At 50.2% G+C, this 14,361-nt stretch overlaps 1 protein-coding gene across 1 annotated transcript in view; it reads right to left on the bottom strand.

Moving 5' to 3' along the window:
• GPR137B (G protein-coupled receptor 137B) overlaps positions 1 to 14,361 on the bottom strand; it is a gene marked incomplete at its 5' end in the record, with an annotated part of 49,692 nt that overhangs the window by 21,836 nt on the left and 13,495 nt on the right. Inside the window, one exon of the mRNA XM_077751735.1 lies at positions 3,794 to 3,843. Within this exon, the coding sequence (XP_077607861.1) occupies positions 3,794 to 3,843 (50 nt within the window). The remainder of the gene's footprint in view (positions 1 to 3,793; positions 3,844 to 14,361) is intronic.

Genomic DNA, 14,361 nt, shown 5'->3' with positions numbered 1-14,361 from the left:
ATGGCCTCATGACTTCTGTCTAGAACCAATGTGCTGGTGTCTAGACTGCCCTGCATCCTAAACCCCACCCTAAACCCTCCTCTGCCGCACTCGCAGTCAGTCTATAGGGCCAGGTCAATCAGCGGGTGCCCCACATGCTCATTACGCTTGTCTGTGTATTGTCCTGAAGCCCACACAGGTGTCCCCACCTCCCCTGTCTGCACCCAAGCTGATCTTTCTGCCTAAAACCTTCCTGTCCCTTAATTTCTATCCCGGCCTGCTCTCTGAGCTTCTAGGACCACCTGCCAAACAGAAGCCTGTTAACTTTTTTTAATGTTTATTTTTGAGATGGAGTGGGCAGGGAGGGGCAGAGAGAGAGAGAGACAGGATTTGAAGCAGGCTCTGTGCTCAGAGAGGAGAGCCCCATGCAGGGCTCGAACCCATGACCTGGGCTGAAATTGGACACTTAACCGACGGAGCACCCAGGAGCACCGAAGCCTGTTTTTGTCTTAAAGAAATAGGCTGCGTTGTAAGACTTGAAACAATATAGACAAAGAACTTTAATCCAACATTAAGGTAAAAGTCAGAAAGCAAAATCGTCAATGTGGTAAACAATTCAATCCTGGGAAACGTATATGAAAACCTACAATGGAAAACATCACTGTATTTCCTCAGGGCTGGAGGGGGTTTATGCCGGGAGGAGAGAGGGGGGAGCTCAATAGATTTGGCTTCTTTCTTCCCTCAGGTCTATCTTACCAAGCTTTCGATCTTTTTCTATTTTATCATTTTTTACAATGAAAAAAAAAAACCTTGCAAAACTTCACTCTCCCCCACCCCAGGGCTGCAGCTCTGCAGAAAAGGGAGAGATTGAGGTGGTGGGTGGGGGTGCAGAACAGATCCTAAGGCAAATGTATGTTTCTATGGTAACAACATTGTACACACTGCCCCAGAATTACTGCTTTTCAACTCAAACCACAGGGTCAGGATAAATAGCCTATGATGAGAAAAAAGGCCAACAGAAGAGAAAATCAGTGGGGCCCTGCATCTGGGAAGATGACTTTGCTCATGAGCCCTGAGGGATCAGCTTCTGGCTGGTCTACAAGCTCANCCAGCTAATTCAATGCACTGGAACTTCGCTACCTTGGCTACCTCCTTCAGGGAGGAGATAGTACTAATAGATTATAAAGCGTTGTTTCCATTTCTCTTCTAAATCTTAGATTACTTACAAAACAGGAAAAGCAAACCCTGGCTCATTATAGTTTTACTTAATAAACAGAAAAATCAAAGATGGAGGGAAAACAGTTAAAAAGGCTTAAAATCAGGGCACCTGGGTGGCTCAGTCAGTTAAGTATCTGACTTCAGCTCAGGTCATGACCTCACAGTTCATGGGTTTGAGCCCTGCGTCGGGCTCTGTGCTGACAGCTAGCTCAGAGCCTGGAGCCTGCTTCGGATTCTGTGTCTCCCTTTCTCTCTGACCCTCCTCTGCTCACGCTGTCTCCATCTCTCTCTCTCAAAAATAAAACATTAAAAAAAATTTTTTTAAAGCTTAAAATCAAAGTGTTCTTGAGCACCCATCCCTGTGTCCAGTGTCCACACTTCCTAAAGCCAAAGACTGAAAAATACATCAAATGGACATCAATGCCGGCAAAGCGGAGAGCCCGCTGATGTACTAGTGAGAGGGGGGCCTCTGGTGAAAAATGAAGTGGTTCTTGATTGGGCGGACTATACACCAGCTTCAAAAACACTGAACTGTTGGGGGCACCTGGGTGGCTCAGTTGGTTGAGTGTCTGACTTGATTTCAGCTCAGGTCTTGATCTCCCTGTTTGTAGGTTCAAGTCCCGCATTGGGGTCTGTGCTGATGAAGCTTGCTTGGGATTCTCTCTTTCTCTCTTCCTTTTGCTGTCCTTCCCTCCCTCTCTCTCATTCTCTCTCAAAATAAATAAGCTTCAAAAAATACTGCTATGGGAGTAGCTTGAGGTGAGAAGTTGCAACTAGTTCTAGACTAATGGCTATGGTTTCATTTCAAATGAGTCATGATTCAATTAGAAAAGCCAGCCTATTTAAAAACCAATGTATCAAAGCATCTCAGGAGATAAATCATGGCCTGAAATGTCTGCAGCAGCATCTGGCTTAAGGGAAATGGAGAATCCAGCAGAGGAGATAAAAGATGTGCCTAAACATGAATAACTCTGAGGATTTATTATTAAATGGGAGTTAAGAGGCTTCTCCCACTGAAACCTTGCCTTCCTGGCTTCAGGAAACTCTTGCCTTCTCCAGCCCAAGTATCTCACCTAGCTGGGCTTCTCCTGGTCTCCTCCCTTCCTTTCCGCAAATCCTCTCCCACTAGAAACAGCCTGTCCCGCTGTCTGCACTTTGGTTCAAGGATCACGTACATTCCCCCCCCACACATCTTCTCCCCGAAAGGAACCCCATCCCGTGCTCAGGCTGAAAATTTTCTGGCCAGTGCTTTGGGATTTCACTTCTAGAAGACACCTCATTACCCCAGCCTCAACCAACTACTTCCAAGATAAGACCAGTTCCATAATCCAATCAGGACATTCTTCCTCCAACCCAACCTTCACCCATTCTTGACTCCCCAGTCCCCACAGCTGATCTACATTTCCAGAGTCAAGAGGATGGGGGCAGATATTATGGGTGCGAAGGAATGGCCAGCTATGTTGCTACTGGAGAAGTTAATTTGGGAGCTGCTCCTTTAAATGGTTCTCCTTAGGACCAACAGTATTTCATGGTGGACCCTGAAATCCCAGTTGGGTAGTCTGGTAGAAACATGCAGAAAGCAGTGAACAAAGACAGCAAGATGAGGTGAAAAAAAAAAAAAAACCATGGCCATGACTTGCCTCTTGACTTGAGTATAGTCATATTACTTTCTGAATTTCAGTTTCCTTGGATATCAAATGGAGATCAAAATATGCACTTCCATGATCTTAAAAGTTCTCATCTCAAGAAACAATTTTTGTAACCATGGATGGTAATGCAGGTTAACTAGACTTACTGGGGTGGTCATTTTGCAATATACATCCCAATATTGAATCGTTCTGGCTATGTCTGAAACTAATACGACGCTATATGTCAATTACATCGCAATAAAAATACACCTTTGGAATTTTAACAAAAAGTGTTTATACATTTAAAATAATATATTTACATAAAATTTAATAGTCAAACATTTTTACACATTTTTAAAGTAACGAATTAAATTTCATTTTGATTCAAGGAGGTAATTGGCCAAAGTCATCTTTCTAGAAATGTCTGTCTGTGGCAGTGAGGCCCTCCTAGACAGGGACATCAGAACACCATACATCAGCCTCACACCTTCTGAATGCCTGGTCTCCCTTCCCCTCTGACTAAGTCTCACCATTCTTTAGGCCACTGATCCTTTGGGGTGGGGGGTGTTGGGGTCACAGACCTCTCTGAAAATTTGGGGAAACCTATGAATCCTCTGCACAGGAAAAACACGCCTGTCTACCTCTTCGCATAAACGTGGCATGTGACTTAAGGCATTCCCTTCCACGTTATGAGCCTCTGCTTTCAGCCCAGCACTGACTGACTTCTTCCACAAAATTCCTGTGACTCTCACAGTGCACAGAGCCCGAAGGCACAGACTGCTTGTGCTCCTGAACCCAATGCTTTGCCTGATTCTGTGTTTCTGTGCTGTTTAAGGACATCTTTACAGAGTGTTTGCTTCTCGAGGACACGGACTACATTTACATTTCTGCCTCAGGGTGCCTCGCCGAGTACTAAAAAGTCAAAAACATTTACAGGATGTGGATCAAAATTCCCCCGGGGTACTTACCGGTACTTGAGTAATTCTGGAGAATATTTTGACTTGGCTTTGAAAATCACCTGCAATGACAGAACAACATGGCGGGTTGGGGATGCGATATAGTGACACCAACAAACTAACATCATTGCTTGGAATGCCCCCTTCCCTTTATACCCAGGTACCAGGGAAGTTTCTGAAATGGAGAGGTCTGCTTTGTAAGAATGCTTGTTTTTTTTTTTAAATTTTTAATGTTTTATTTATTTCTGAGAATCTGAAGCAGGCTCCAGGCTCTGAGCTGTCAGCACAGAGCCTGATGCGGGGCTCGAACCCACAAACTGTGAGATCATGACCTGAGCCAAAGTCAGACGCTTAACCAACTGAGCCACCCAGGCACCCCCTAAGAATGCTTAAGGCTAAAGATTTTTTAAGCTATTCCTACAATTTTCAAGATAAAGATATTTAAAAATGATGAAGATGGGGAGGGAGGAGCCTGGGAGGTTCAGTCAGTTAAGCGTCTAACTTTTTGTTTTGGTTCAGGTCATGATCTCATGGTTTGTGAGTTCAAGCCCCACATCAGTCTCCATGCTGACAGTGTGGAGCCTACTTGAGATTCTCTCTCTCCCTCCCTCTCTCCCATCCCTGTTCTCTCTTTCAGAAAAAAAAAACTTTATAAGGTGCTTTAAAATGATGAAAATGGCAAAGCAAAGAAAAAAAAAGGGTGGGGGAAATGTAAAGCTATTACTGGTCTACCACTGCCAAGTATTTCTCCTTTAAGATTTGTATTTGAGCCCGTACTTTCACTAGAGATAAACAGTCCACCCTCACTCTTAATTATAATTTTCACTGGCACCAAATTCATGGCGTTTGAATGTAAGCATCCACCCACCCAGGCCTCACACTTTGCCCCTCACTTTGGTCAACGTCCCTGGGCTATAGGAGCATCAAACGACCATTCACGCATTGGGAATTCTCCCCATCTTTTGCGTTCTCCACAATTGCTAATGTGTTTCCATGCAGGGTGCAGCGGCCGGCCTGGCAGACACTCTTGAGAGGCGAAGAGGAGAAAAAAAGCAGGCGGCAGCTCACGCTCCCACTCCACCGCGACACGGAGACTCCGGGCTCCCATAGTGCGCATGCGCAGGGGGCTTCAGAGGCAAGCGCAGGTGGGTGCCATAGTGCGCATGCCCAGGGGGCTTCAGAGGCAAGCACGGGCGAGCTTCGGGGACCGCGCGGGGCTAGGGCACTGGGAAAGGGCCGGGTGGAGCCAGCAGTACACCAGCTCATGCCCTGGCTCTCTTAGATCCCTGGTGTTTACAGGGCAGGGGCGACTCTGGAAGAAGGGAGGGTATGGGACAGTAGAGAAGGGGAGACCGTTTTCCAGGGATGACCATGCCGTGGATGTGAGTGATGAAGCCCTGCACTCCCCAGTACCGAGTGAGCCCCTCTGCACGGGGCTCCCAAACACGCTGCCAGCCCAAGCCTGCCCTGCTGGCCTTCCCTGTCCTGCCTCTCCCCACCAGTCCCCCTGCATGCTCTCCACCTACTCAGCTTTCTTTGTAATTGGGACTTCTGGCGGATTTTGCTCAGGCCCTGAAAATATCTAAGGGGCAAATGCGTTGCCTGAGCTGGAAAGAGTGAAGGGCAAAGGGAGAACGGGGTGGGTGGCCTGAGCATGGTTGGGAGGTGGGGCAGGGAGGAGAAAACAGGCAGCTCTGGGATCTGAGAGGTTACACAGAGGTGAAATACTGGCTCCCCCTGGTCTGAGGAAGACGCAGAGAGAAATCTGTTTGCAAGAGGGAGATTTGAAAGTAACCCCAGGAAATTCTTCGGTGGATCCCAAGTGCCTGGGCAAGTCTGCTGATGCAGATGTCCCAACGGAGCCTCCATGATGACTCTATGGGCCAGTTCCCAGAACACACATTCAATAGGAGAAGCCAATTCCCTCTGGGAACCTTCTAAAAGGCATTCTTCTGAGACCTTCAGTTATTAATTCTTTTACATGTGCATGAGAACCACTGTGGAAAACAGTATAGAGATCTTTCAAAACATTTAAAAAAGTAAGTATCATACAATCCACTAAGTCCACTATGGAGTATTTACCCAAAGAAAACAAAAATACTACTCTGAGAAGATAATCTGCACCCCTATGTTTACTGCAGGATTATTCCAGAAGCCAAGATACGGAAGCAACCTAGTGCTCACTGGCAGATGAATGGATAAGGAAGAAGCAGTGTGCATTCACAATGGAATATTACTTGACCATAAAAAAAAACCCCTAAAATCTTGCCATTTGCAACAGGGATGGACCTGCATGGTATGATGCTAAGTGAAACAGGTCAGAGAAAAGAGAAGGACCAATACCGTGTGATTTCATATAGATGTGGAATCTGAAAAAGCAAAACAACAAAAACAGACAAGCAGACTCTTACATGCAGAAAACTGGGATTGGGGGATGGGCAAAATAGGTGAAGGGGATTCAGAAGTATTAGCTCCGAGCTATAAAATTAGTAAGTTACAGAGATGAAAAGTACAGCAAAGGGAAGGCAGTCAATATGGGAATAACGTGGCTATGGTGATAGACGGTCACTATACCCACCAAGGTGAGCACTGAGTGTAATGTACACACTTGTCAGAATCCCTATGGTGTACACTGGAAACTAATGTAACACTGTGTGTCAACTATACTGCAATTAAAACAAAACACAAAAAAGAATCATGCGGAGAACTTGTTAAAGATGCAAATCTGGCCATTTGTAGCAAAGTGGATGGAACTCGAGGGTGTTATGCTAATTCAGGCCGAGAAGGGCAGTTACCATATGTTTTCACTTATAAGTGAATCAGGAGAAACTTAACAGAGGACCATGGGGGAGGGGAAGGGGGAAAATAGTTGGGAAGAAGGAGGGAGGCAAACCATGAGAGACTCTTGAAAACTGAGAACAAACTGAGGGCTGATGGGGGTGGGGGAGAGGGGAAGGGGGGTGATGGGCATGGAGGAGGGCACTTGTTGGAATGAGCACTGGGTGTTATATGGAAACCAACCTGACAATAAACTATACAAGAAAAAAATAAAATTATATAATTCAAAAAATAAAGTACCAACCATTAAAAAATAAAGATGCAAATCCCACAGCCACCCCCCCCCCCAGAGATGCCAACCAGGTGGGTGTGGGGAGGGGCCCAGGAATCCACATTTTAATACATTCCCTACCTGGGTGATTCTCATTCAGCTAGTCCAAGGACCACCTCTTGAGAAATACCACTGCCCTGGAATAGCTTCGCAATCATTAATTTAAAACACACTGAAAGAGGCCATCACGATAATCAGACGACACTGAGAGTCAGGTATGGTGCAAAGAACAGAGATTAGGGGATGCTCAGGGTCCACAGACAGTCCCCCAGACACACACACTCCTGCCTTCCCTCAAGTCTCCAATAATGAACAGATTGCCACTGGGGGCTCTCACGCAGACTCTATATCTGGGGAAGGGGGGACCGCAGCTACTCCCACAGACTTTACAATCACCAGAACTACCAACCCCCCTTTTAAAACACATTTTCAGAGCTTTGCAGGTGAGCATTCCAAACTTACAACATATTTTGTTTCGGGGGAGCCTGGGTGGCTCAGGGGGTTGGGCCTCCAACTTCAGCTTAGGTCATGATCTTGGGGTTTGTGAGTTTAAGCCCCCCATGGGGCTCTGCGCTGGCAGCTCGGAATCTGAAGCCTGCCTCAGATTCTGTGTGTCTCTCTCTCTACCCCTCCCCCACTCACACTCTGTCTCTGTCTCAAAAAGAAAGAAACATTAAAAAAAAACACCACAAGTATTTCGTTTCGGACATGAGTTTTGTATCTGTCATAAATCACTTTTGGAAGGAGGTAAAAAGTAGGGGTTTACATCACAAATAAATTAAAATATCCGGTAATAAAACAAACAGGTGGTGGCACAAACCTTAATGAGGTCCTCAGTTCAGCGTCCCCAACAGGCTCCCGTGGGGTTCTGGGCAAGTCACATCACCCTTGGTGTCCCTCTGCAGCTCATACAGGCAAATGTTATAAAACAGCCTCTCTCAGAACATAGGGCACTTGGGTGGCTCAGTCGGTTAAGTGTCCGACTTCGGCTCAGGTCATGATCTCACAGTTCGTGGGTTTGAGCCCCGCGTCAGACTCTTTGCTGACATGAGCTCTCAGAGCCTGGAGCCTGTCTGCGGATTCTGTGACTCCCTCTCTCTCTGACCCTCCCCTGCTCACGCTGTCTCTCTCTCTCTCAAAAATAAACACTAAAAATAACAATAATAAAAAGTAAGAATTTACAGATATCAAAGTGTGGGAAAAACTACAGTATTTTAATGTTTTGTGAAGTTTGAGAGAGAGAGAGCACGAGCAGGGGAGAGTCAGAGAGAAAGAGGGAGAGAGAGAATCCCAAGCAGGCTCTGCTCTGTCAGCACAGAGCCTGATGCCAGGCTCAGACTCACTAACCACATGATCGTGACCTGAGCGGAGATTAAATCTCGGACCCTGAACCAACTGAGCCACCCAGGTGTCCCAAAACTACAACATATTTCAAAAGTGCCTGACCTTGTCAAGCCAATATGCAAATATTTTTAATGTTGTGCCACGCTTAGGAGGGCTGCATCCGGGGCAGGGACTTTAGCCTGAATGACTCCCTTTACTCGTACACACCAGGCCTATCCCAGTGCTCCCGGGCATGGCCCAAGAGCACTCCATGGGACAGCATCCCCCAGACGGGGCACAACTAGGCCGTCACATCCTGTGGACTCAGCTCCGTGCAAAGTGCCTTCAACACAAACGGGCGTATGGCTGGAAGGGAGACAGAGCCACGCAGAGGAGACAAGATGGGACACAGACTGGAAAGGCTTCCGCCTTGGCTGGCGCAAGTGCAGGGAACCGACATGCAAGCCATCGGCTCCATCTCACGATGGGCGCGTCTGGCTCCTCTTCTATCCCCCCTCTCTCCAAGTACTGCCCCCTCTGGCCTTGCAGCTCCTGGTGGCTGGAAGATGACAGGTGGGAATCTGGGCAGATCAGGGTCAACTCACTTGAAAGAGGCTCCCTGCTGCGCCTGCCACCAGCCAGAGGGGGGTCTTGGGCACGAAGTGAAGAACAGAGTACCTGCCAGGTGCTGATCAGGGACTGGAAGCACAGCCCACCTTCTTTACAAACCAAACAGACGTTTCTCGACTTCCCACAGCACCCCCCTCCCGCCTCTGCAGCTCACCTGCATATGTTCCTGGACTGAACAGAGTCAGGTGCCGGGGCATGGCCTCCGAGGCCAGCCTGGACCCCAGAACACCCCTCCCCGAATGTGGTGAAGGGTGGCGGGCCCAGCCATGACCATCAAATACTCGGTCCAGTACGCAAGCTTCATAAACAATCATATGTTCTGCCCCAACAGTTTCGCTTCTAAGATATGTACTTGGGGGCGGAGCCTCTCAAGGTGTTCCCACAGAACTGAGAATTAATCAGTGCTACTGGAAATAAATGTCATGTGACCAAACAAATTCAGAAACTGCTAGGCTAACCAGGTTTTCCCTGAAGGAACTTCCCAGGGTCTTTAAAAGACTCCTATCTGCTGTAAATCTTCAAGCAAAACACACGGTAGGCACCAGTTTTCCAAACCTACTTGGCCGTGTAAGGTCTTCTGAATGAGTGTTCCAGGGAACCAAGTTCAGGAAATGCTGCCTGGCGGCACTAAGCATGGACTTCCATGTTCACTGCGGCCTTATTAAGAGTAACGATGACAATAGTAATTGTCACAACAAACTTTCAAATGATACTCAGATGTTTTCCCCTTAAACACAGACAGCAGCCAAGCAGTACTGAGCCTCAGGGGCCTGTGGGGGAGGGGTTTCACCCTGCGTGGGACCTGGGACCCCAGCCCACAGAATAAAAGACTTGTGCAATAAAAGAGGGAAACCCCACAAAACTTAAATCCCGCTCCCTTGCCTGGAAGGACAAGGTCATCACCAGGGAAAGGCAGAATCTGATCGTAAATCTTCCGATCCTCTCTAAACTCAAAGCCAACACGATAACCACATCAAAATAGGAGCCCTGCCCCCAATCTGTAAAAACTCAACCCACTGCTGACAATGTGTGACAAGTCTATGTCTCAAAAGCAATTGGATCTCTTCGGGCCATGCTGAGAACATCTTCCTTTATCCTTCAAGTTAATCCTTCGAAAGTTCCTTAAAGCTGTATTTAAATTCCCGATACTTTAAAGTGCAATATATACATTCTGTCATTGTATACACACACACACACAAATACATGCATACGTATAAATACATGTATGTGTATATTTTTACAACACAGTTTTCGCCTCCATTAATTAAAGTGCATAAATGCCTGGACCAAATTTCCAGCAAAATAAATCCAAACTCTTCCGCTCGCCCCCAATCCAATCTGTGTTCCAAGAGACATCATTAAAGGTTGGTTAGTGCCCAGAACCAGAGCTAAGCGTTCTGGGTCACCCCCACACTCCAGCTGGCCGGTGATCCCTTATCAGGCTGCCGGTCTCCTAGAGTGCACACTAGCTCCCGCTGACCTCAGCAGGAACTCTGCCAGAAGGAGACAGCTCCTGAGGGGGAGGCACACAAAGATTCATTGTCCTTTCCTATTTTACTGTGCTCCTGATAGCACAGGTCCTCCCTGCTCAGTACAAAACCAGACCCATAAAACCAGAGATGAGGAAGTCAGGGACTGTTTGAATAGCTAAGAAAAATCTGAGACCAGACAAAAATTCATGTCATTCCTACTTTCAAACTGATGGCATTCACATCAGGTCACCTGACATGGTGCACCGAATCTGGACTCAAGAACTGTAAAAACAGGGAAAAGTTGGTCCCTGACCTCAAGAAACTCATAACCAGACCCAGACATGCCAGTGGTGTGAGGGGTGAAGAGGTATGGAGAGGCGTGAGTGATCTGAGGAGGTGTGAGGGGAGTGTGGACAGGTGTGGGGAGGAGTAGAGAGGTACAGGAGGCATGAGGGGGTGTGAGAAGGCGTGAGGGGGTGTAGGGACATATGAGGAGGTGTGAGGGGGTATCAAGGGGTATAGGGAGGTATAGGGAGATGTGAGGGGATGTAAGGGGGTATGAAGGGGTGTAGGGATGTATGAGGAGGTGTGAGGGGTGTAGGGATGTATGAGGGAGTGTGAGGGGGTATAGGAAGGTATAGAGAGGTGTGAGGGGGTATGAGGAGGTGTGAGGGGGTGTGAGGGGGTTTGAGGGAGTGTGAAGGGGTGTAGGGACATATGAGGAGTGGTGAGGGGGTACAGGAAGGTAGAGAGAGGTGTGAGGGGTATGAGGGGGTATGAGGAGGTATGAGAGGGTATGAGGGGTGTAGGGATGTATGAGGGGGTGTGAGGGGGTGTAGGGATGTATGAGGGGGTGTGAGGAGGTGTAGGGATGTATGAGGGGGTGTGAGGAGGTGTAGGGATGTATGAGGGGGTGTGAGGAGGTGTAGGGATGTATGAGGGGGTGTGAGGAGGTGTAGGGATGTATGAGGGGGTGTGAGGAGGTGTAGGGATGTATGAGGGGGTGTGAGGAGGTGTAGGGATGTATGAGGGGGTGTGAGGAGGTGTAGGGATGTATGAGGGGGTGTGAGGAGGTGTAGGGATGTATGAGGGGGTGTGAGGAGGTGTAGGGATGTATGAGGGGGTGTGAGGAGGTGTAGGGATGTATGAGGGGGTGTGAGGAGGTGTAGGGATGTATGAGGGGGTGTGAGGAGGTGTAGGGATGTATGAGGGGGTGTGAGGAGGTGTAGGGATGTATGAGGGGGTGTGAGGAGGTGTAGGGATGTATGAGGGGGTGTGAGGAGGTGTAGGGATGTATGAGGGGGTGTGAGGAGGTGTAGGGATGTATGAGGGGGTGTGAGGAGGTGTAGGGATGTATGAGGGGGTGTGAGGAGGTGTAGGGATGTATGAGGGGGTGTGAGGAGGTGTAGGGATGTATGAGGGGGTGTGAGGAGGTGTAGGGATGTATGAGGGGGTGTGAGGAGGTGTAGGGATGTATGAGGGGGTGTGAGGAGGTGTAGGGATGTATGAGGGGGTGTGAGGAGGTGTAGGGATGTATGAGGGGGTGTGAGGAGGTGTAGGGATGTATGAGGGGGTGTGAGGAGGTGTAGGGATGTATGAGGGGGTGTGAGGAGGTGTAGGGATGTATGAGGGGGTGTGAGGAGGTGTAGGGATGTATGAGGGGGTGTGAGGAGGTGTAGGGATGTATGAGGGGGTGTGAGGAGGTGTAGGGATGTATGAGGGGGTGTGAGGAGGTGTAGGGATGTATGAGGGGGTGTGAGGAGGTGTAGGGATGTATGAGGGGGTGTGAGGAGGTGTAGGGATGTATGAGGGGGTGTGAGGAGGTGTAGGGATGTATGAGGGGGTGTGAGGAGGTGTAGGGATGTATGAGGGGGTGTGAGGAGGTGTAGGGATGTATGAGGGGGTGTGAGGAGGTGTAGGGATGTATGAGGGGGTGTGAGGAGGTGTAGGGATGTATGAGGGGGTGTGAGGAGGTGTAGGGATGTATGAGGGGGTGTGAGGGGCTGTGAGGAGGCAGGACGTGGCACGAGGAGGCAGGGGCAGGCCTGAGAGGAGCGGAGGCCAGGAGGCTGGCCGGCGGGGACGCCTCACCGCTCGGGACGGCAGGGCCCCCGGGTAGGACACCACAGGTGTTCAGTGGAGGGGATGCAGCCTGACGCCAGAGCAGCGCTTTGGGAGGGGGCGGCGGTGAGGACGAGAAGGAAAGGGCCGGCGCGGTTGAGAGGGGAGGAGGGGAGGTGAAAGCGGAGGCCAAGCGAAGGCAGAAGGCAGGTAACTGGGGACCTAGGTCTGGGGATCCGGGGAGACACGGGGAGCAGCTCGTGGCTACAGGGTCTCTTCGGGGGCGACAAAGGTCTTGTAAATCTCACGGGGGGGGTGGCTGCGTGGAGCAGGTTATGTCCCCACCAAAGTGCAGGAGCAGGNGGAGGGGCCTGGGGGGAGGGGACAGGCCACAGGGAGAGGGGCCTGGAGGCAGGGGGTGGCAACAGGGAGTGAAGGTGGGAGGGTGCATGGGGAGGGGGGTGTTCAGCGGGGCTGGGTCCTTGGTTTAGGATGAGACCCGGATGTTATGAGAAGGAGCCTGGGCCCCAGACTGGCAGAGGAGGGAGAGGCTGGATGATGGGGGGTGTGGGGGTGGAGGGCACCCCCAGAAGGAGGCCCACAACAGGGAAACTGAGGCAGGAAGGAGAGGCCACGGGGGGGCTCACAGGGCCAGCAGGGGGAGGTGGCCCTGGGGGGCTGTGAGGCCTGGCTGGAGCTCTGATGAAGGGAGAGCCCCAGCTGCCTCTTGGGGAATCAGAAGGGCGAACAAAGGGGTCAGATCTCCTTTCCCGGCCATCCTTTGGTGTCCACACAGCCGCTGAGAGCACAAGGGTTTTCGGGGAGCCCCCACGGCGGTGAGGCTTGGGAGGACAGCATAGGGCGGGAGCACACAGCTGCTCCCCTGGGAGGCCGCTGCTCCATCACAGAAATACAGGGTTGCCCATCGCAGACGCCCCGTGGGCTCAGCCTCATTCCACTGCTGTAGAAAGTCCTGCCCAGAATGGGTGCCGGGGGGAGGAAAGCTTGCGGACTTTCCCAGGATGTCGTCTGGGGTTGCGGACGTCACTGAGCGATCCTGGCTCCCCGGATTCCGATTTAAGACCCAGTTCCAGGTAGACAGGGGGTGAAGCTGGAAGCTGCCCCCCGTCCCGGTTGGCCCCTGAGGCTGGGGCAACCCCTTGACCCTCCCACTGTAGGCCCTCCCAGTGCCCCCTCGGTAACCCCAGGCCCTTTGCACCACCTTTCAGATGACGCAGGAGGGCCTAGAAATGACGTACTTGCTTGAACAGAGGCAGAAAGGCTGGAGAACGGCGCTGACCTCTGCTTCCCTCCCCTGGTAAATTACAGTCCCTGACCTTCTTGCCCACCCCTGCTCGACCTTCTGAACTCCTGCCTATTTTTCCTCCTACTGACTCAAGTTGGCATTTGCTGCCTTACAATTATTTTTCCTAATGTCACGTTGGCTGCTTCTGGCAGAAACGCCCCAAGCTATTCTTTGTGGGTATGACGGGTGTCCCTTGTGCATTCAGCGAAACTAAACAAAAGTAAGCTCTCTGGCCCCAGAGGAACGGTCTGTGACGACCGGCTGAACTTCCAAACACGCACTTGATTCAGAGTTGTCGTATGCAGCCATCCCGCCGCCTGATGGCCTGTGTCCCCGGGTCTGGACCACCCGTCCCTGAAGCTGTGCCCCTTGGAAATGAACAGGCAGGGCGGACACCCCCCAACTCTCCCACCCATAACAGGCTCCAGACCCCAGAGCCCTAGCTGCACCCCTGATCGTTGGTGCCGCGGTCCCTGGGAGAGCCTTGCAGGAACTGAGCGGGGCTGAAGCTGTGTGCACCACGCAGGGTGAGGTCGGAAGAAACCAGTATGTCTCACTCACACCCGCGCTACTTTTAAATGTATGTGCACCTTCCTTTAAAAACGTCACCAATTTAAGGCAGGTTTAAGCTTCATTATAAAGTATGTCATGTATACCCAAAGAAGTAACACAGCCAATA

This window comes from Crocuta crocuta, unplaced genomic scaffold (genome assembly GCF_008692635.1).
Source record: "Crocuta crocuta isolate KB4526 unplaced genomic scaffold, BGI_CrCroc_1.0 scaffold59-1, whole genome shotgun sequence".
Lineage (NCBI taxonomy): Eukaryota > Metazoa > Chordata > Mammalia > Carnivora > Hyaenidae > Crocuta > Crocuta crocuta.
Note: the sequence above shows the minus strand (reverse complement) of the source record. Positions and strands in the feature narration are given on the sequence as shown.